Below are 23,474 nucleotides of genomic sequence, written 5' to 3'. Positions count from 1 at the left end.
TTCCTGATGTTTGGAAACTTCTCTTTTTAAGATTCCCTTCCCGGGCCGGAACTCCGTCCCTCCCTCTTTTGTCTCTTTTTTTTTTTGTTTTTAATATTTTTTCCTACCTCCTTTCGAAGAGTTGGGTTGCTTTTCTGGGTGCCTGATGTCCTCTGCCGGCATTCAGAAGTTGTTTTGTGGAATTTACTCGACGTTTAAATGCTCTTTTGCTGAATTTGTGGGGGAGAAAGTGTTCTCCCCGTCCTACTCCTCCGCCATCTTCGATCTTAGTGTTTTGAATATTGAGTTTTAAGCCAGCTTTTTCACTCTTCTCTTTCACCCTTACCAAGGGGCTCTTTAATTCCTCTTCACTGTCTGCCATAAGCTAGTAAGTTCAATTCAGTTCAGTTCAATCGCTCAGTCCTCTCCAACTCTTTGTGACCCCATGAATTGCAGCACGTCAGGCCTCCCTATCCATCACCAACTCCCGGAGTTCACTCAAACTCATGTCCATTGAGTCAGTGATACCATCCTAATTTAGTCAACCAAAATATTCAAGTCAGGAATACCCCCTGGCCAATGAGCAAAGATAGGAAACAACATTTTGTACGAATGGTCTGAAAAAGGGAGAAATCAAGTGGGGCCAAGGTTTAGGACATGGTAGCTCAGATGGCAGTCATTGGGGCTGCTTTGCATGGACCGTGTGTGCTGCTGGCCCGCACGCAGACAAACATGGTAGTAGCAGAGAACAGGGAGTGGGGTCTTGATTTAGGAGCACCTTGGTATCCTGAGTCAGTTCTTAGGAAAATGATTGATATTAACTTGTGTTCCAGAAGTCTCAGCAATGGATGGAACTCATGGGGGCTATGTTAAATAGTCCAGCAGGCTCTTTGGAAGAATATTTTGTTATTATAGGAAGAAAACAGGAATGAAATCAGTCTCTTGTGACCTATAGAGGATTCATAGGAATATTAATAACAGAATCAATGTTTCATGAATCCTGACTGATGTTTGTTGATAATTGGGTCTTTGACTTAGAAGAAAGGAGAGATATGAGGCCAAGTCTGATGTCTCCCTCACAGGATGACCTTACTACTTGTCACCCATCTCTTCCTACCCACTTCAAAAGTGTCTCTCTCCCTAGTTGTCATTGTATTTTATTTCTTACCTGGCATTCGTGGACAGCTAGAAGTTTCTTAGATTTTGCTTTTTCATCGTGGATTCTTCGCAGCTGTGAGAAGTGTATGAGAAATTGGGGAGCTGGTGAAGTCATGCATGGGAACAGGTGTACCCCACCCCCATCTGTACAGGAGTGGTGATTAATGATTGTACCCAGAGGGTATTGACTTAGATACTAGACTTACAACACTGATAGCTTTCAGTTTCTCAAACCTTCTCCTTACTGAAGAACTACTCAGAACTCCCAAGTACAGATAGAGAAGCTGGGTCATCTCACCAATTACCTTCTCAATCAACTCTTAAGGGTATCAGTTGCAGAGATCCCCCCACATGACCTTCATGTGGAGAGTCTGTAAGTCAAGGACGGATCATCTTAGGAGGTCCTCAAAACTCATTGTTTTTTCTCCTAAATATTTCGGCATTTTAAGAGAGATGATTTGGAGCCTCTATTTTGTCACGAGTTGGCATGTTTTACAAAACATTTGAACCACTGAAGAATGTTTGGTGTCATAACTCTTGGATTGCTAAAAGCAGTTGGTATTAGTGGCCCCACCTAATTGGAAGTGGGTTTTTATTTTTTATTTATTTTTTGTTTGGTTTTCAGGTTTTTCTGAAGAGTGATCGAGTGGCCAGAATGGTTCAGAGTGGAGGATGTTCTGCCAATGACTTCAGAGAGGTGTTTAAGAAAAACATAGAAAAACGTGTGCGGAGTTTGCCAGAAATCGACGGCTTGAGCAAAGAGACAGTGCTGAGTTCCTGGATAGCCAAGTATGATGCCATTTACAGGGGTGAAGAGGACTTGTGTAAACCGCCAAACAGAATGGCCCTGAGTGCTGTGTCTGAACTTATTCTGAGCAAGGAACAACTCTATGAAATGTTTCAACAGATTTTGGGGATTAAAAAACTAGAACACCAACTTCTTTATAATGCATGTCAGGTAAGTGATTATGCTATTTCCTATTCTGCTGTCTGACTCAGAAAATGAATACCAAGTGTTTGCAAGCCTATAAAGAGGTACTTTACGTTCTCTCATCACTTTGTTTGAAATTTTGAGTGAAACTGAATTTTAATAAGTCAGATAATGACATTTGGAAGAAGCTTTAAAGAATTATTTGATAGGAGAAGAAGAATATCTGTGCATTTTATTCAACAAGTAGTTGTTCTCATGTGCCCTATCTTAGACCATCAGATTTGTACCTATTGGGTATATATGGGGCATGCCCTGAATAGTAAAGTGAAAATCATTTGTTATCTGAAGAAGCTGGGCAATTTATCATAAATAGGTATTCCTCACTGCAAAATAATTTTTCGAAAAGATATGATACTTATCTTCAGAGTTGTATGGCAGTGACTGAAATTTCAAAATTTTCCTTCCTTAACCCAGCCAGAGAGAATGAATTGAAGAAGGTTGCTAAATTTCATAATTTAGTAGTGACAGAATAAATAATATATTTGCTCCTCAGTTGTTATTTTAATCATGCATATCAAAAATTGAATAAAATGTCTGGTTTGTTCCATGTCTTTCATCTTTAGAGCCTATGATTTGTCTAAATGTATGCCTTCCATAGTTGTATTTTGTCTGCTTATTTTAGTTGTATAAATGATTGAATTGTACCCTAATAAACAATTTAAGTTGACAAAATTCTGGCATTTTAAAATTTGTGTGTTCATTAAGAGTGATACTTCTATAATGTACATATGTTTACATTTATTTTAAATCTTTTTGCAAATCTGCTTCTCAATTTCTGTATTCTATGTGTCATTTACTTTGCATTACTAATTTGTGAATCATTTCCAGCGAATAAATTAGCAGAGTTAATTAATAGACAAGCAATGTGGAACCTTAACCCTGTGAACAATTCATGCATTCACTGTAATTGTTTTCACTTGTTATTAAACCAGGTGGTGGTTTTGATAATATTGGAGGATGCCTGTAAAGCTAAAATCTTCCATTGTAAAAGAAGCACAACTGGGACTTTGTATTTTTAATGAAACAGTAACTCACTTGTATAGTTAAATATTGATGAGCATAATTTATTAGTAAGAGTCAGCTTTAGACATTCAGTAGATGTTTACCAACTATGCAAGTCAAAAACTTTGCTAGGTGTTGGGGAAACCAACCTAAACCAAATAAAATATTTGTTCTCTATGTACTGAAGTCTTAATGGAGCAGATAGACCTCTAACATCCATTATTACAAATGCTTTAGAATTTATCCTGAATTTTAGAGGGTCCTCACATAAATTCCTGTGGACTTGTGACTTTAAATTAATTCAAGATGTGTTAAATTTAATCTTTTGCTTACTTTTGCAGATGACTTCTACAGTAAGGGTTTTGACTTTTGACCCCCTGGTTTCTGTCCTCTGTGGTCTGTAACATACTTCTAGTTTAAATCTCCATCTATAATAATGCATGTATTTTTTACCTTCAGTTCTATTGGTACTTAACCTCCTGTATCTTGATGCTTTTTAAGTTCGTACGCATTTAGCATTTTATGTCTTTTTGTGGAATTAACCTCTTCATATAAACTCCAGTTTTGTCCTTGATAATCTTTTTTCTTTTTTCCAAAGTCTGCTTTGTCTCACACTCATATGGCTTCTTCAGCTTTCTCTTTTAAAAATCTTTATTGGAATATAGTTACTTTACAGTATTGAGTTAGTTTCTGTTGTACAGCAAAATCAAACAGTTATATGCGTACATATGCCCTCTTTTAAAATTTCCTTCCCATTTAAGTCACTACAGAGCATTGACTAGAGTTCCCTGTGCTATGCAGTAGGTTCTCATTGGTTGTATATTTTATGCATAGCAGTGTATGTGTGTCATTCCCATCTCCCAGTTCATCCCACCCCTGCCAACTTCACTCTTTGGTATCCATAAGTTTGTTTTCTACATCTGTGAATCTTCCTTCTATTTTACAAGAAACTTCATGTGTACCATTTTTCTAGATGCCACATATAAACGATATTATACAAGTCTTTTTTTTTCTGACCTCACTTCACTCTGTTTGACAGTCTGTAGGTCCATCCACGTCTCTGCACATGGCACTCTTTCATTCCTTTTCATGGCTGAGTATACTTTAACTTTCTTTTGGTTAAGGTTAGCATGGTGTATCTTCCTCCATCTGTTTACTTGTAGCCTATCTGATCCTTTGTTTAAAGTGGATTTCTTATAAACAGCACATTACTTCTTGTTTTTGTTTTTAACCCAGTCTGACAACCTGTCCTTTAATGGGTGTGTTTCGACCATTGTATTTAAAGTGACAGAACTGGACCAAATTCCAGTCTTTGTAAGCGCTGGCACTTTTTTGTGTTTGCTCTTTGTCTCCCCTCCTTTTTGTTGCCTTCTCTAATTTTAACTGGATTTTTGTGTTGTTCCATTTTATAGCCTATTTTGATGTACTGCCTATCTTTTTAAAGTGTCTTTAGTGATTGCCCTTGGTTTTACAATATGCATTTTAACATAATCTATGGAAAATCCCTTGGACAGAGGAGCCTGGTAGGCTGCAGTCCATGGGGTCGCTAAGAGTTGGACACAACTCAGCGACTTCACTTTCCTGCACTGGAGAAGGAAATGGCAACCCACTCCAGTGTTCTTGCCTGGAGATCCCAAGGATGGAGGAGCCTGGTGGGCTGCCATCTTTGGGGTCGCACAGAGTTGGACACAGAGTCGGACACGACTGAAGCAACTTAGCAACAGCAGCAAGCTCATCTTCAAATAACACTATAGGGCTTCAAGTGTAGTAGAGTTCTCCCATAGTAGAGAATTCTCAATTCCTCACTCCCATTCCTTGTGAAATTTCTGTCATTTATTTCACCTATAGTATGTTCTATTCACCCATCATATGGTTACTACTATTGCTTTTAACAGATAACTTTTAGATCAACTAAGAATAATAAAAATAAAAGATACACACATATATAATTTCACCTTCATTTATTCCTTCTCTGACACTTTTCTTTCTTCATGTGTAAGTTTCTGACCTGCATCATTTTCCTTATCAGAAAAACTTAACATTTATTGAAAGGCATGACTACTGATAATGAATTCACCCAGTTTTTGTTTTTCTGATAAAGTCTCTTCCTCCTTTATGTTTAAAGGATAATTTCCCTAGATATAGACTTACTATATCTTTTTTTTTTTTTTCTTTTAACACTCAAGATTTTACTCCATTGTCTTGCTTGTGTGGTTTCTGAGAAATTTGATGAAGCTCTTATACTTGATTCTCTCTAAGTAAGATGTTTTGTTTTTGTGTTTTTGTTTGTTTTTGTCCTCTGGCTTCCTTTAATATTTTCTCCCTATCTTAGTTTTTTGTAGCTTGAATATGATATGCCTGCCTAGGTATGAGTTTTTAATATTTTTCTTGCTTGGAGTTTGTTTCAGCTTTCTGAATTTGAGGGTTGGTGTCTGTCATTAACTTTGGAAACTTCTCATCCATTATTAACTTCAGATGTTCCTTATATCCTATCTTTACCTTCTCCTGCTAGTATTTTAGTTATCTTTTTTTATGTCTAGTTATGCTACTCCTCATAGTTCTGGAATGTTCTGTTTTGTGTGTGTGTTTTGTTTTTGGTTTGCTTTTTATTTCTTTTTCTCTTCGCATTTTAGAGAGGAAAGTTGCAGCTGACCTTCAGGTTCGCTGATTGTTTCCTCAGAAGAATTCTGATTCTAAAGAAAGAATCCGCAGGAAGGCATTGTTTTGTCAGTGATTTTGATTTCTAGCATTTTCCTCTTGACTCTTAGAGTTTCCATCTCCCTACTTATATTACTCAGCTGTATGGTTTCAACTTTTTCCATTAGAGCCTTCAATATACTGTTAGTTCACTTCAGTCGCTCAGTCATGTCCGACTCTCTGCGACCCCATGAACCACAGCACGCCAGGCCTCCCTGTCCATCACCAACTCCCAGAGGCCACCCAAACCCATGTCCATTGAGTTGGTTATGCCATCCAATCGTCTCATCCTCTGTCGTCCCCTTCTCCTCCTGCCCTCAATCTTTCCCAGCATCAGGGTCTTTGCACATGAGTCAGCTCTTCACATCAGGTGGCCAAAGTATTGGAGTTTCAGCTTCAACATCAGTCCTACCAATGAACATTCAGCACTGATCTCCTTTAGGATGGACTGGTTGGATCTCCTTGGAGTCTTCTCCAACACCACAGTTCAAAAGCATCAATTCTTCGGCGCTCATCTTTCTTTATAGTCCAACTCTCACATCCATATATGACTACTGGAAAAACCATAGCCTTGACTAGATGGACCTTTGTTGGCAAAGTAATGTCTCTGCTTTTTAATATGCTGTCTAGGTTGGTCATAACTTTCCTTCCAAGGAGTAAGCGTCTTTTAATTTCATGGCTGCAGTCACCATCTGCAGTGATTCTGGAGCCCAGAAAAATAAAGTCAGCCACTGTCTCCACTCTTTCTCCATCTATTTGCCATGAAGTGATGGGACCGGATACCATGGTCTTAGTTTTTTTCACTCTCCTCTTTCACTTTCATCAAAAGGTTCTTTAGTTACTCTTCACTTTCTGCCATAAGGATGGTGTCATCTGCATATCTGAGGTTATTGATATTTCTCCCAGCAATCTTGATTCCAGCTTGTGCTGCCTCCAACCCAGCGTTTCTCATGATGGACTCTGCGTATAAGTTAAATAAGCAAGGTGACAATATACAGCCTTGACGTACTCCTTTTCCTATTTGGAACCAGTCTGTTGTTCCATGTCCAGTTCTAACTGTTGCTTCCTGACGTGCATATAGGTTTCTCAAGAGGCAGATCAGGTGGTCTGGTATTCCCATCTCCTTCAGAATTTTCCACGGTTTATTGTGATCCACACAGCCAAAGGCTTTAGCATAGTCAATAAAGCAGAAATAGATGTCTTTTCTGGAACTGCCTTGCTTTTTCAATGATCCAGCGGATGTTGGCAATTTGATCTCTGGTTCCTCTGCCTTTTTTAAAGCCAGCTTGAACATCTGGAAGTTCATGGTTCATGTACTGCTGAAGCCTGGCTTGCAGAATTTTGACCATTACTATACTAGCGTGTGAGATGAGTGCAATTGTGCGGTAGTTTGAGCATTCTTTGGCATTGCCTTTCTCTGGGATTGGAATCAAAACTGACCTTTTCCAGTCCTGTGGCCACTGCTGAGTTTTCCAAATTTGCTGGCATATTGAGTGCAGCACTTTCACAGCATCATCTTTCAGGATTTGAAATAGCTCCACTGGAATTCCATCACCTCCACTAGTTTTGTTCGTAGTGATGCTTTCTAAGGCCCACTTGACTTCACATTCCAGGATGTCTGGCTCTAGGTCAATGATCACACAATCATGATTATCTGGGTCATGAAGATCTTTTTTTGTTCAATTCTTCTGTGTATTCTTGCCACCTCTTCTTAATATCTTCTGCTTCTGTTAGGTCCCTACCATTTCTGTCCTTTATTGAGACCATCTTTGCATGAAATGTACCCTTGGTATCTCTAATTATCTTGAAGAGATCTCTAGTCTTTCCCATTCTATTTTTTCCCTCTGTCTCTTTACATTGATCACTGAGGAAGGCTTTCTTATCTCTCCTTGCTATTCTTTGGAACTCTGCATTCAAATGGGTAGATCTTTCCTTTTCTCCTTTGCTTTTAGCTTCTCTTCTTTTCACAGCTATTTGTAAGGCCTCCTCAGGCAGCCATTTTGCTTTTTTGCATTACAGTTACTTAAATTCCTTGTTTCTTAACTACATCTGTGTCACATCTTAATCTGATTTGGAGGCATGATTTATCTCCACAGACTGTTCTTTTTTCTTTTTTGCCTTTTGACATGCTTTGTAACATTTTGTTGAAAGCCAGACGTGTAATATCAGGTAATACATGCTGTGATATATTTGCCTTTAGTGTCAGCACTAATGTTAGTCTGACTGGGAGGTTGGTTGGGTTTAATATTTGTTGTAGCCACAGGTATAAGAAGCTTTAAATTCTTCTAGTGTCCTTGCCTTTGTCTCTTGTCTTGACTTGGTCTTCCCTAAGTATTCCTCTTCAGAGTGCATCTTGCAGCTCTTTTAGGCATGGCCAGATGTTATTCTGGAGCCACTGGTAGTGTGGTAAGGTGTTGGGGAGAAGGGAGTGTGTTTGTTCTACAATTTGATAAAGTCTCAGTCTTTCAGAGGATCTATGTCAGAAGAAAAGACCCCAATTCTGGGAAAGATTGAAGACAAAAAGAGGAAGGGGGCAACAGAGGATGAGGTAGTTAAATGGCATCACTGACTCAATGGACATGAATTTGAGCAAAGTCTGGGGAATAGAGGAGGATAGAGGAGTCAGGTGGGCTGCAGTCCATGGGGTCACAAAGAACTAGACCCAACTTAGGGACTGAGCAACAACAACAGTATCTCAGCACAGTAAACTTCACAGATGTTTGTATCCTTTGTCCATGAATATTGTTTTTCCTCTTTCTACATCCCTTTATCTCCTTCCCTAGCTGAACCATCCCTATGTATTTCCTTGAAATCTTGACCCTGTTCACACTGGGGTTTTTGTTATTATTTCCTATAGACATGACAGAAAGACTGCAGAGGACTAGAGAGGGCAGCCTCCTCCTCCTCTAGCTGGGATTTGTTTTTCCATGTTTTCCTCTAGCTAAGTCTTTCCCCCTTTGTTAGGGAGAAGAATCAGGGAGGTATAACAATGGCTTTTCTTCCCCTCTCCCTGCCAGGTCCACATGTGAAACCGTCTTGGATCCTTACTGTGAGAATTTGATGAGGTTACTGGAAGAAAGCCCAGGAAAGCATGGAAGCTCCCTTATGGTTACAACCCCAGGAGTTTCTCACTCTCGGCCCTCAGCTTCTAGTTATGTGCCCAAAATTACTTGTCAGATAAATGATTCTATATTTCTGGCATCCATTGACTTCTGCTCTAAATGTAGTATCTCTCTGTTTTGCCTGTTTCCAGATATTGGGTTAGTGGTTTGCCCCGAAACCTCAGTTCTCCCATAAGTGAAGAAAAGTCATTGATTTTCAGCTTCTCCGACTCTTATTGTAAGGACAAGAAGGATGACATCTTCCAAGCTCTTTACATGTCTGAGCTGAAATTGGAGTTCTCTTCACTTCTAAGATTTGAAAGAAAAGCTTAAAGATTTTTTGATTAACTTAAATTACAAAAATACTCATACATAAGCAAAGAGCTTTCCTTTGGAATAACAATCACTTTTCAGAAATGAGGAAAATAAATGGATTGTTGAGAAAAACAGCTGAGATTCTTTTTTTTCCCTGTCAAGAACCAATCTATCTTATCTGTTCCTTTGTTGTCTTTCAACAGAGTTTAAAAAAGAAAAGATTATAGAAACCACAGAAAATAGCCTGCCCAGTATAGGAAAGGAATGATGTGAGGAGAGAAATCCAGAGAGCAGGGCTTGGAGGAGCAGAGAGGGTCTAAAGCTAGCTGAGTGGCTGGCACCTGGCTCCAGGTATGCTATGCTATGCTAAGTCACTTCAGTCGTATCCTACTCTGTGTGACCCCATAGATGGCAGCCACCAGGCTCCCCCGTCCCTGGGATTCTCCAGGCAAGAATACTGGAGTGGGCTGCCATTTCCTTCTCCAATGCATGAAAGCGAAAAGTGAAAGGGAAGTCGCTCAGTCGTGTCTGACTCTTAGCGACCCCATGGACTGAAGCCTACCAGGCTCCTCCATCCATGGGATTTTCCAGGCAAGAGTACTGGAGTGGGGTGCCATGTTGGTGGAATTTTCTCCACTTTCCCTGGGTCTCAAGAAAAGCTCTGAGGCTCTTGCTAAGTGTAACACTCTTGCTTCTGTATTTATTTACCCTTGTCTGACCCCTTGTTTTTGCCAACAGCATCCTCCTTGTTGTTCAGTCTCTCAGTCGTGTCCAATTCTTTGTGACCCCATGGACTGCAGCATGCCAGGCTTCCCTGACCTTCACCATATCCTGGAGTTTGTTCAAGTTCATGTCCGTTGAGTCAGTAATGCTCCTAGGAGTGCCTTCCTAGGAGATCTCAAAGACATGTTGTTGCTTCAGAGTCAGAAGCTCAGAATAGGAAGCTATTCTGCTAAGACATGCAGGAAGTCTACAGCCAGACAGCCCCTGGGGACTTGGGAAGGAAGGGATATGAATGAGAGATACAGCCAGCAAGAACCCCACATGGTTTTGTAACCCTTGTCCCAGAGCCCTGGGAATTGCATCTAGAATGGAAAAATAGGAAGCCATCTTCTGAAAAAGCATAGGTGTTTCTGTGACTTCCAGTCAAAGCCAAGAACTTAATAAATTCAGAATGAAGGCATAAAAGAAACTCTCATATCATAATTAAGTTATGAAACCAGAGATAATCAAAAGAAAAATTATTTACATTATATCAGAAATAAAGCATAAGAACAGCCCACATATGACATAGATGAGTGATTGTGCTATTAAAACTGTCCGATTTTGGTTTCTTTGGTTTGAGAATATTGTGTGTGCATTGGAGCACAAAATGCTAAGGAAAAAAGATGGAAAAGAGCGCAAAGTGTACATTCAGCAGTGAGCAACATAACAATACCACAATCTGACACCATTAGCCGTCATTTACTTGAATCAGGGTATTAACGTAACAAGGGTGAAAGAAGCCCAGTCTGTCAGTAGAAGGTTTAATTTCAGGGTAACTCTAAGGAAATGCAGTGGACTTCAAGTAAATACAGTTATACTTGGGAAAAGGAAGCTAGTTGATATTAAAGCTGTGTGTTTTATAGTCTTGGGTATAATTTTTATCCTTTTAATCACCTATTTTTGAATTAAAATACTGTTGCCTAAGTGGTACTAGTAATGAATCAGCTGCCTTTCTTTGAATGGAAATGAAATGCTTTTTAAAGATTATTTTAAAATATGACAAAGGAAGGTGCGGTTTGTTCAAATCAATTAGTTGACCCATTCTGTGTAATCCTGTAGGGAATACAGATGTGAACATAGACGTGAGATTTAGTTATTTGCTAGCTTTCATTTAAAAGAAAAGAAAAGCACTGCTGTACGTGCCTCAGTGATGTGGTCAGTCCCTGATACACCTTCTTGAGGTTGAAGATGCCACGTTGGGGAGGACTGTGTAATCTTCAGGTGTGTCATGAAAAAGGGTCAAGAGGACAAGAAGATGCTGTGCATTCTGGGGGAGGGAGGAACATGTGCAGGTATGGAGATATAAGCAGACCCTGGCGCCGCGGGGAGCTGCTAGTATAAGGAGGGGTTGGGGCTGTGGTTTAAGGTGATATTAGCACTTGTGGGTAAGGCTGTTGTAGATTGCAGAGACACACTCCTAAATGAAAATAAGCAGAGTCTGAGCAGTGGAATACACAGTCCCATATACAGGCTGTCATTCTCCCTCTTCTACCTCTGTATTTTAAGAGGATTAATTAACTGAATTTTACAGCCATCTAAATCCTGATCTTTTCTGCCAAAGGCAATCTTCATTAATCTTTCATAATCTCATTCCATTCACTGCAGAAAGTCTCACCCATGTTTACCCAAGAGTCAAAGCAAAGTTAACTTAAATCTTCCTCTTTAAATACAGCCCCCCACTCCTCCTCCAAGTTCCTTATATCCTGCAGACTCTTAAGAACTGTGTAAAGTAATACTCCTGAATTGTTTGGATGTTTGTAAGGAATAAACAGGAATATTTATGAATAGTTAAAAAGTATTGTGTTCAATCTTACGATTTCCTTTCACTAAGAATTCTCAGCTTTGGAGATTAAGTGCTTCAGGTCTAGAAATTAAAAAATAAAATAACAGAGGCAGTTGCAATGCCTCTTGCATCTCTGATTATGAGAGTCTTCGTTTGAAAGTGCAGAAACCATGAGGCATTCTGTTCTGAAGACCCACTATCAAGGTTGTAAAGGGAAAATAGAGATGTGCATTCTCAGAGGAAATTGATAGCTGCCTTTCACCACTGTCATCTTTTTTCTCAAATAGTAGCATGTGGCTGATAATACATTTTAACATAATTTGTCTACTTTGGCAAATATAGAAAAGCACATTCTATAGAGACAATTACATTTGATAACAGTCATTTGCTAGATAGGAAAATAAAGTTGAGGAAATGACTGTTAGCAAGGTATATCTTTCCTTGTGAGTGTAATTTTAAATCTCAAAATGCTTGAGGGAAATATTCAAGTGAATGTCATTAAATGGCAATTGTCATGTTTTAGGAAACAGCAAGAAGCAACTGAAGACCTTGAGACTGATTGGATCTTATAATACCTGACTTTTGAAATCCTGAATTTAATAATTGGAATAGCTATAAAGTTTATATACATATTCACTTTTAAAAGTGAAGGTATCATGATATAAGTTGATGAATCTGATTTCCGTTAAATGAATTAGAGTTTGGTTAATAATATTGAATCAATTTCTTCTCTAAAAATTAAGGCTTAAAAATTGTGAATACTACTGTATTATATTCTTAAATCAATTTATAGCTTTTATCAGTGTTGCTTCATTTGACTTTGTATTATTATTATTTTTTTCTAATCTTTGGCCTCTGTGTATACAGTGGCTCAGATGGTAAAGAATCTGCCTGCAATGAGGGAGACCCAGGTTCAATCCCTGGGTTGGGAAGATCCCCTGGAGAAGGGAATGGCAACCCACTCCAGAATTCTTGCCTGCAGAATCCCCATGGACAGAGGAACCTGGTGGGCTATAGTCCAAGGGGTCACAAAGAGTCGGGACATGATTGAGTGACTGTCACTTTCACTCATGTGTAGGGGAGCTACATAAAAATATTTCTAAGTAAGATTTCTCCTAAAATGTTTTAATTTCTTTTTGCTTTCTCCTGAATCTCATCAGATAAAAATATAGCCTACCATCAGACATTCTGTGCATTATTTTTAGGCTTTTCTTCTTTACCTTGATCTAGCCTGTTGAAATTAGGATTTTATTCCAATATTTCCACATTATTTTACATGATAAGACAACAGAAATCTATAGAGATAAGGCATTTTTGTAATAGTAATAGAAGGGAAAAGTGTATTTGCCAATGTGCTTTGTGACCTATTTCATCTATTCATGAATAAAAAATTATATGAATCTATTGTTCCAAGTATAATATGAATGCTGTTCTCAATTTTTCATGAAAATATGTTAATGAAGTATCCTATCAAAATTAAAATTAAATATATGTGATAAACATATTTCTTTTATACACTCAAAAACGCTTGTTGAATTCCTTCTAAAAATACCGGTTGACAATGAAGATACAAAAATGACAAGATTTTATCCTTTCAGTCAAGGTAAAATGACAAGATTTTATTCTTTTCCTCACAGTGTTTGGTGTGGTCAGGAGACAGGTATGTAAAGGAAAAATGATGAGTGGTATAGTTAATCAGTGTGTCTTTGAGGTTATTTATGAGGCAGTATGTGAGCACATGGATGGCAGTATCTTAATTTGGTACTGGATGGTCTGCATGGATTTCTTTAGTGCTCCTCCCCTCCACGTTAGAATGACCTGAGGAGCTTTAAAAGCCACTGGATTCCTGGGCCCCACTTCAGACTAAGTGAAACAACCTGTGGACATGGGGCCTAGTGTCTGTTTTGTAACCGCTTTCCCGTGTGATGGCTGAGACCCAAGGACCCCTGGGGACCTGACAGTTCATTTGAGGACTTCATGCCATGGTCACTTCTAACTGTAGAGTAGGCTGGGAAACAGTCTAGCTGTGTGCCCAGAAGAAGAAAGGATTTGGAAGAATGGAAACTCAGTCCTCTTTTGGAGCTTCAGTGAAGGTTCTGAGGAGGACAGTTCCTGAATTTTGGAAGCTGCACAGAAATTTAGCGAGCTGGAGGAAAACAACATGTACAGAGGCACAAGGAGAATGAAATGGCTTGGTATCTGTGGGGTTTGTGTCTTGCTGAACTAACAGATGAGGCTACAGAGTTAGGAAAGGACATAAATATTAAGGACCTTGTATGCTAGTTGGAAGAGCTTGGGATTATCACATAATAGGGAACACTGTTGGTCTGTGAGCAAAGGAAATGACAGGAGCGAGTTGGGTTTCTGGAAAGATTGCTCTCTGTGTTCTAAAGAATGGGTTGCATGTGGCCCATCCCCTGTCTCACCTGACCTGTGGGCGTAGCCAGCATTGCTAGAGACAAAAATGGAACATGACCTACATGTTAATCATTAGAGTAGATTTGAGGCTCTTCTTCTTGCCCTACGGTGCTCCTGTTTTCCTCTGTTGGTTTATGAAGTTCCTAGACAATTGGATTTCACTTGGGCATCTCTCTTCATATTCTCTTGGATCCATACCCTGTATTAGGCTTCAGAATCCTCCTCTGTTCCCACACTTGGAGCTTTAATCTGAGTCAGAGCACTCAACCACCTGCTCGCCTTAAGGCACCTGTGCGTGCTCAGTTGTGTCCATCTCTTTGCAACCCCATGGACTGTAGCCCTCCAAGCTCCTCTGTCATGGAATCTTCCAGACAAGAATACCAGAGGGGGGTGCCATTTCCTCCTCCAGGAGATCTTCCCAACCCAGCAATCAAACACACATTTCCTACATTGGCAGCAGATTCTTTACCACTGCACAACCTGAGAAGCCCTTGTCTTAAAAGGGATATGATGAAAGCCCAGGAATTCAAGCAGAAAATGGGAACAACTTGAGTCTGTAGTTTAAGACATACTGTTCTCTAGAACTGTGGGTACCATCTACCTATTCCTCTCCCTTACATTTTATAGAAAAAACAGTATGCTTTAATGGCTGTCTTCCATTTTATGTTGTCTATGTTTATCTGATGGAACATTTATATTAACCCTGGTCTGATAGGGGCATCGCTGATTCGAGTTTCTTTCAACATAGTACCCATTCTGTTCAGATATTGATCCAGGCTATCTGTATATGGCAGTCCCTCTTCCTATGGAGCAATGTTGTGTGGTGGAGGCATATGTGGGGGGAAAATTAAGCATTCCATTGTGTACCTGATGAAATCAGAATGTTAGTTGTCCATGATGGTAGGTGGTAGTTGAAGCCTGAAATTTCAACAAGAGATCAGAGCTGGAGATAAAGATTTGGAAATCGTTTTGATAAAGGTAAGATTTTAAGTCATGAGACATGATGAAATCATATTTGTAGAGTTTGGACCTCCAAAAAAAGGGGGGCCCGGGGCAGAAACCTGCAACACTAGGATTTAGAGGTTGCAAAAAGGGGAAAGAGCCAGCGATGGAGGAGGAAACCAGAAAGGGTGGTGTCAGGAAAGTCACGGAAAGACATTTCAAGGAGAGTGGTTACCCATGCCACATGACAGCAAAGTGACCCCTGAGTTTGTCAAGTGGAAGACATTGTTGACATGGGAAGCTTTTCTAGAGTGTTAGGGAGCAAACCTGATTGGAGAGGATTAAGCGAAGAACCAGGAAGGTAAAAAAGAAGTGTTAACAGGAAAACTTCAGGGAATCAGCTAGCAGTGAAGAATATTAGTCAAGAAATTCCTGCTATCTAGTATATTGAATCATTTTATTAAAAGAAAACAATTTACCAAGTGCTTTCTATGTGTCCGGCTCATAGCATCAGACTTGACTCTTAGTTGTCTATTGCTTTCAGATTTTTAGAAATACAAGGACCACAGAACCTTGATTTCTTCTGGTAGGTGGTCAGGAAAACTTGTTCTTACAAAGCACTTTTTTAAAAAATGAAACTTGAAAAAGCTAAAGAAGAGGGATTGATGTATGCTTACAAAGAGTATTCTGTGAATTTAACACTTTTAGCTGATTATTGGGGTCATGATATCCTGAATCGTCTGCTTAAGACCAGAAAGAGACGAAATACCTCCGTTTACCCTAATCCCTTTAGATAGAGCAGGGCCAGTTGATCATTATCTTAGTAAGATTTTCCTTGTGTAATGGGTAACAGTGATGTTTCTAGCTATTAATATTTGTTACAGACTGGTAGAAAGGCCTCTTTTTAAATGTATAAAAATGATGTTGTATCCTATTTGCAAAGTGTTTTCATGATTCTGATGTGAATGTCTCCAGATGAATGGGCTTTATATCTTTTTTATGAAGCCTCATCAGACGTGTGTGAACTTACTATGTACATGGTTTGGTACCAAGACGAACAGTGTTTGAAACATATAAATAGACTTGCTACCTTGTTTGTTTGTTTGAGAAATCAGATGCTGTTAGGACTGTTGCACTGAAAGTATTGCAGTGATTTTTTTATTTCACTATGCTTATTTTGAATATCACTTTCTTTCACCCTGTTCACATGGATCAGCTCTTCTTTCTACTCTTTTTGTGGCAGACTTCTGTATCTGAAACTTCTCAAAATCAGTAGGTTCAAAATGCTATTTTTTTCTCATCTCAAACCTGGTTCTACTTACATATATTCATCTTTCCAACTCATAACCAGGAGCTGTTCCTTTTTTACTGCCTTCAGTCCAGACAATGCTGCTGCTGCTGCTGCTAAGTTGCTTCAGTTGTGTCCGACTCTGTGCAACCCCATAGACGGCAGCCCACCAGGCTCCCCTGTCCCTGGGATTCTCCAGGCAAGAACACTGGAGTGGGTTGCCATTTCCTTCTCCAATGCAGGAAAGTGAAAAGTGAAAGTGAAGTCGCTCAGTCGTGTCCGACTCTTGGTGACTCCATGGACTGCAGCCTACCAGGCTCCTCCGTCCATGGGATTTTCCAGGCAAGAGTGCTGGAGTGGGGTGCCATTGCCTTCTCCAATCCAGACAATGGACTGGCACCATTACTTTCTCTCTGTGTTGTATTGTCTGTTCCTGTCTTAATTCCACGTCCATCCCCACAGCTGGAAACTTCAGTACCTCTCATATGTAGCATGATAGTAACCTTTCACCTGCTTCCCTCTTCCTATCCTATGTATCTTTTTGCCAGATTAACATTATTGAAGTGTCATCCTGTTTTCATGATAACCCATGCCTCAGACAGTAAAGAATCTGCCTGCAATGCAGGAAACCCAATTTCAATCCCCAGATCATGAAAAACCCCTGGAGAAAGAAATGGCAACCCACTCCAGTATTCTTGCCTGGAGAATCCCATGGACAGAGGAGGCTGGTGAACTACAGTCCATGATGTAGCAAAGAGTCAGACATGACTGAGCAACTTTCACTTTTCACCATCCTGTTCTCTTCATGACCCAGCTTTGAATAGGGAAAAAATATGGTGGCTATGAGCAGAATGAGATTCACCCCTTGGCTAAGTGTTCATCATCTGTGGTTTTCATCTGGCCCCCCCCTGGCCTTCTTAGATTCTTTCCCAGGTTCTCCCCCTGTAACTATATTACATATCTCCTGTGCAAGGTAAGCCAAGTCACTCCCTGTTCCTCATTAACACCCTGTATTAACACTTTTCATTTTGTCTCACTTTACTCTTTTCACTTGTAATCCTTCTTCTCCATTCTTGAAAATGCAAGACAAATTCCATTTCCACAAATCTTTCCCTCACTCACATTTCTTAAATATCACAAGAGGTGGGGAAATTCCATGAGGAATATACAGTTCTGGAGGCCTGGCATGCTGCGATTCATGGGGTCACAAAGAGTCGGACACAACTGAGCAACTGATCTGATCTGATCATACTCATGTGTATTAGTGTTAGTTGCTTAGTCCTGTCTGACTCTTTGCAACCCCACGGATTGTAGCCTGCCAGTCTGTTCAGTCCATGGAATTTTCCAGGCAAGACTGCTGGAGTGGGTAGCCATTCCCTTTTCCAGGGGGTCTTCCTGACCCAGGGATCAAACCCAGGTCTCCTGCATTATTGGCAGATTCTTTTTTTTTTTTTTTTTTTTAAACTTTACATAATTGTATTAGTTTTGCCAAATATCAAAATGAATCCATCACAGGTATACATGTGCTCCCCATCCTGAACCCTCCTCCCTCCCCCCTCCCCATACCATCCCTCTGGGTCGTCCCAGTGCACCAGCCCCAAGCATCCAGTATTGGCAGATTCTTTACTGTCTGAGCCACCAGTTGTTGTTCAGTTGTTGCTGTGTCTGACTCTTTGCAACCCTGTAGACGGCAGCATACCAGGCTTCCCTGTCCTTCACTATCTCCCAGAATTTGTTCAAACTCATGTCCATTGAGTCGTGATGCCATCCAACCATCTCATCCTCCATCGCCCCCTTCTCCTCCTGCCCTCAATCTTTCCTAGCATCAGGGTTGTTTCCAATGAGTCAGCTCTTCCCACCAAGTGACCAAAGTATTGGAGTTTCAGCTTCAGCATCATTCCTTCCAATGAGAATTCAGGGTTGATTTCCTTTAGGATTGAACGGTTTGATTTCCTTGCAGTCCAAGGGACTCTCAACTCTCCAACACCACAGTTCAAAAGCATCAATTTTTCAGTGCTTAGCCTTCTATATGATCCAACTCTCACATCCACACATGACTATTGGAAAAACCATAGCTTTGACTAGACAGACTTTGTTGACAAAGTAATGGCTCTGCTTTTTAAATACACTGTCTAGGTTTATCATAGTTTTTCTTCCAAGGAGCAAATGTCTTTTAATTTCATGGCTGCAATCACCATCTGCAGTGATTTTGGAGCCCAAGAAAATAAAGGCTGTCACTGTTTCCACATTTGCCCATCTATTTGTCATGAAGTGATAGGACTGGTTGCCATGATCTTAGTTTTTGAATGTTGAGTTTTAAGCTAGACTTTTCACTGTCAACTTTCAGCCTCATCAAGAGGCTCTTTAGTTCCTCTTTGCTTTCTGCCATTAAAGTGGTGTCATCTGCCTATCTGAGGTTGTTGATATTTCTTCTGGCAGTCTTGATTCCAGCTTGTGATTCATCCAGCCCAACATTTTGCATGATAAACTCTGCATATAAGTTAAACAACAGGGTGACAATATACAGTCTTGATGTACTCCTTTCCCAATTTGAACCAGTCCATTGTTCCAAGTCCAGCTCTAACTGTTGCTTCTTGACCTGCATACAAGTCTTTCAGTGGCAAATAAGGTGGTCTGGTATTCGCATCTCTTTAAGATTTTTCCACAGTTTGTTCTGATACACACAGTCAAAGGATTTAGCATAGTCAATGAAGCAGAAGTAGATGTTTTACTGGAACTCTCGTGCCTTTTCAACGATCCAAAGGATGTTGGCAATTTGATCTCTGGTTCCTCTGCCTTTTCTAAATCCAGCTTGTATGTATGGAAGTTCTTGGTTTACATACTGTTGAAGTCTGGTTTACAAGATTTTAAGCATGACCTTGCTAGTGTGTGAAAAGAGTGCAATCGTGTGGTAGTTTCAATAATCTTTGGCATTGCCCTTCTTTGGGATTGGAATTAAAACTGACTTTTTCCAGTCCTGTGGCCACTGTTGAGTTTTCCAGATTTGCTGGCATATGGAGTGAAGCACTTTAACAGCAGCATCTTTTAAAATTTGAAATAGCTCAGCTAGAATTCCATCACCTCCACTAGCTTTGTTTGTAGTAATGCTTCCTAAGGTTCACTTGACATCACGCTCCAGGATGACTGGCTCTAGGTGAGTGATCACACCACAGTAGATATCTGGGTTATTAAGACCTTTTTTGTACTTGCCATTTCTTCTTAATCTCTTCTGCTTCTGTTAGATCCTTGCTGTTTCTGTCCTTTATTATGGCCATCTGTGCATGAACTGTTCCCTTGGTATCTGATTTTCTTGAAAAAATCTCTTGTCTTTACCATTCTGTTGTTTTCCTCCATTTCTTTGCATTGTTTACTTAAGAAGGTTTTCTTATCCCTGAGCCACCAGGGAAGCTAACATAGCTATACACACCTCTTTTATTGCATTATAACAACTTGAACATATTAAAATATTTGAATCTTTGTACCGTTAATTATACTGTAATATTTCATGTGTCTCCTGTTGGGGGACTCATGGCAAGTGACCAACAGAGTGAAAGCTGGGAGTGAGGTGTCGTGAAAGGAGTAAGTGGTGGTTACATTGAACCCTCAGGTCAAACTACAGGATTCAGAGCCTGGCCTTTCCAAGTATTAACTGTGTGACCTTTACCCTAGAAAACTGCTTAAACCTATCTGTGCTTCAGATTTTTCATCATTAAACTGGGATAATGATAACTACTCCATATGGTTGCTCTGAGGTTTCAATGCAGTAATGTTTACAAATGCTTAGAATGGTTTTTGACATAGAGTGCTGTATAAATTTACTCTTATTAGTCCTGGTGAGACTAAAGTTATAAACTGCACTGCAGAGTTCTCTAAAATCGCTGATAGTGTCTGTGTTATTTTACTTACTGCTAAAATCTATTTCATTGTTATTTCATTAATGTGAATGTATATTTACTTATTTTATTGAGGGAAGTGTAGTTCGTAAATAATTGCTTGAAAATGTAAGCTCATGACTTCTGTCTAGAAGAGAAAATGTTAATACCAAATGGAATACTAAAGAAAATTTCATGATGTGTAAAAATTTGCAAAGTTCTACCTACCATTTTAGAGAATATATATGACTATTCTCCAGGCTATCAGAGTCCTCTGGTTTTTATGTTTGAGGTTACATTTCTTATGTTTTTACTTTTGAACTTTTTGATCCATTATTTAATATAGTTTAGTTCAGATCACATAGGGCAATTTTATATCTAATTAACTCATTCATCTTTCTTCTACTTTTAAGTAGTAATGACAGGGAAGTGTAGTTCGGGAAATTCATTTTTAAGACTCTTAGAACTGTGCTACAAGAATCCATGGCAGAACTGCTATTTCTGAGTCAGGTTCCTTATACATAATTTAGAAAGTAGATATAAGAGTGTTCTCTAAAAGCTTTGCCTCCAGCAAGAGAGTGGTACCTGATTCATACATAACATCATACAGGCAATGGATTGCTCTCCAGAGTATGGGAATAACTTCATTTCCTTATATTCTTTTTGTTGTATGAAATTGCACAAAGAGTTTTAGTTGCCTTGTAGTTGCTGGTTAATTGTCAATGATCAGAATAGCAGGGAGGAAGATTTTTGTTGTTGTTTCTTTTTTTGAAGGAAGGTGCTTCATGAAAGATGAGTCAAACTGGAGGGATGTTAGGGTCCAAAAACCTTACAAATACAGGTGGTATTATTCTCTGTATTTATTGTATGTTAGAACTGGGAGTAGTTACTTGAATCTCCCACCATTGGAGATGGATTGGTTTAGGCCTCTTGTCAGGGAGATAGGATGAGCTAACAAGTGTCATATGTTGCAGTGTGAGGTAGAGTTCATAAATACCGGAGAAGCTGAACAATTAGAAGACAACTATGAGAGAGATGTCATCAGGCAATTCCTGCTTTGTTACCCGGTAGGTAGGTAGGTCATCTTTGCAGAAGATCTGGAGATTGATCTGGGCAGCAAAGATAAGAAGAGCAACCCAGGCAGGAGAAACACAAGCAAATTACATGGTTGGGAAAATGTAATGTGTTTTGTGTATAATGGGCAAACGAATTTGTATAGATAATGTAACTGTCTGGGAGGTTAAAAAGTGAGATTGGTACAAGATAGGGTGGACCTGAAAACTAAGCCAAGCTATCTGGGTATCATTGGTTCATTCATATCCATTTATCCCTGTTCACTTACCTGCATCCTTCCATCACCTGCCCTTTACTCCTCGACTTCTCTTCTAAGCTGTTAGCCTGATCGATGGTAGTAAGAATCATATGTGGACGTAGGGGAGCCATGATAAAGAGTAGACTGTAAAGAAGGGCAATTCAGTCTTAGTTGAGGCCGTTGTTGGATGCCTGAAAGTAAAGACCTTGCCATCAACAATGGAAGAGGAAGAGCTGGGCCTTGGGAGCGAGGGCAGAGCTATGTGCTAACTTGCAACATTGTATTGAGAAACAACTACAAACAATAGCTAAGAACCAATTGTGTGTGCTTAAGGGCTGAGAGCGGAGAAGGCCCTGGCACCCCACTCCAGTACTCTTGCCTGCAAACTCCCATGGACCGAGGAGCCTGGTGGGCTACAGTCCATGGGGTCGTTAGGAGTTGGACACAACTGAGCGACTTCACTTTCACGCATTGGAGAAGGAAATGGGAACCCACTCCAGTGTTCTTGCCTGGAGAATCCCAGGGACGGGGGAGCCTGGTGGGCTGCCGTCTATGGGGTCGCACAGAGTCATACACGACTGAAGTGACTTAGCAGCAAGGGCTGAGAGAATGAAGGGGTGAAGAGAATGAAAGAAAACAGCAGAAGCAATCAGTGAGGTGGAGTAGCACACCATCTTCCTGATAAATAATTTGATCCAAGTAATGGCAAGAAATTAACAGATCTGTTGATAAAGTAAATGAATTTGCTAATACTTCAACTTTTGATCAGGGTTTTTCAGCTGTGTTACAAAATCCATGCATATTAGGCACTGTCAAATAAATCATTGGGCTATTAGAAAATTATATGAAAAAACAGAAAAAGGAAAATCATATAATAAATTGTTGGATAGAGTGTCCTTTTGGAATCAGTGTTATGATTGTGTCAATTACTTCTCTATATCTCCAGATATATAGATAATATAAATAGAATAACCAGCAAAAGAATTAATCTCAGAGAAAACATTAAGTGTATAGAGCAGTACAAATCCTAGTCTACTTGTATTTTTCATACTAAAAGCTGAAGATGAATATTACAAGAAAATAACATAATTTGTTTGAAAAGAGATGTGCCATAATTTGACTGGGGACTCAGAAAAAACTAATTTTTTTTTCCAGTGGGAGAAAGAAGGGCACGATTGACTAGGGTTAGCACGTACAAAGACATCATTATGGAAAAACACAGCTATTAATCCTTCTTTTTAGTGATTGACAATATTAGTGTGAAGACGATTATCCTGGTTCTCGAAAATAGATTAATCATAGAGGGCAATGATGCTAAACAGTGCTATGAAAAGTACTTTTTATAAAAGACTTTTTTTCCTTGAAGATATGAGCAAATTTAATGAATTCAAGTGTTTGATGTTTGCAGCTTTAATGATATCACATATTACTACTATAAAATGAAGCTGTTGGGTGAAACTTTGTAAGATTATTCTTATGCTGTTTAAACTTTTCTTACCTATAAAATAGTTGACTTCCAGTGAAGTCTTTGCGTCTTCCTGAGGACTTCTGCAAAGGGAGATTTGTTGACTTGTAGGACCTCTTCTCAAACAGCTTCAATGGAACTTGAGAGGACTGGGCCCCAGAGAGCCCAGGATTTGAGAGATGCAAGTCAAGACTAATCCATGTTTTCTATCCTCAAAGTTCATTTTTAATATTTCCATTGTTTAGTTCAGTCGCTCATCGTGTCTGACTCTTTGTGACCCCATGAATTGCAGCATGCCAGGACTCCCTGTCTATCACCAACTTCCGGAGTTCACTCAAACTCACATCCATTGAGTTGGTGATGCCATCCAGCCATTTCATCCTCTG

General features: G+C 39.6%; 1 protein-coding gene across 5 annotated transcripts in view; it reads left to right on the top strand.

Annotated features, from left to right (window-relative positions):
• Positions 1-1,740: 1,740 nt before the first annotated feature.
• CADPS2 (Ca++-dependent secretion activator 2) overlaps positions 1,741-23,474 on the top strand; it is a 375,512-nt gene continuing 353,778 nt past the window's right edge. For 4 of the 5 annotated variants that reach the window (XM_010838081.1, XM_010838080.1, XM_010838082.1 and 1 more), the window contains exon 1: positions 1,742-2,095. In XM_010838081.1, the coding sequence (XP_010836383.1) occupies positions 1,793-2,095 (303 nt within the window). In that variant the 5' untranslated portion in view covers positions 1,742-1,792. Of the gene's footprint in view, positions 2,096-23,474 lie in introns of all 5 variants that reach the window. The other variant, XM_010838083.1, reaches the window with a different exon arrangement.

This window comes from Bison bison, unplaced genomic scaffold (genome assembly GCF_000754665.1).
Source record: "Bison bison bison isolate TAMUID 2011002044 unplaced genomic scaffold, Bison_UMD1.0 scf7180017864089, whole genome shotgun sequence".
Lineage (NCBI taxonomy): Eukaryota > Metazoa > Chordata > Mammalia > Artiodactyla > Bovidae > Bison > Bison bison.
This window is presented reverse-complemented; position numbering and strand designations above follow the sequence as displayed.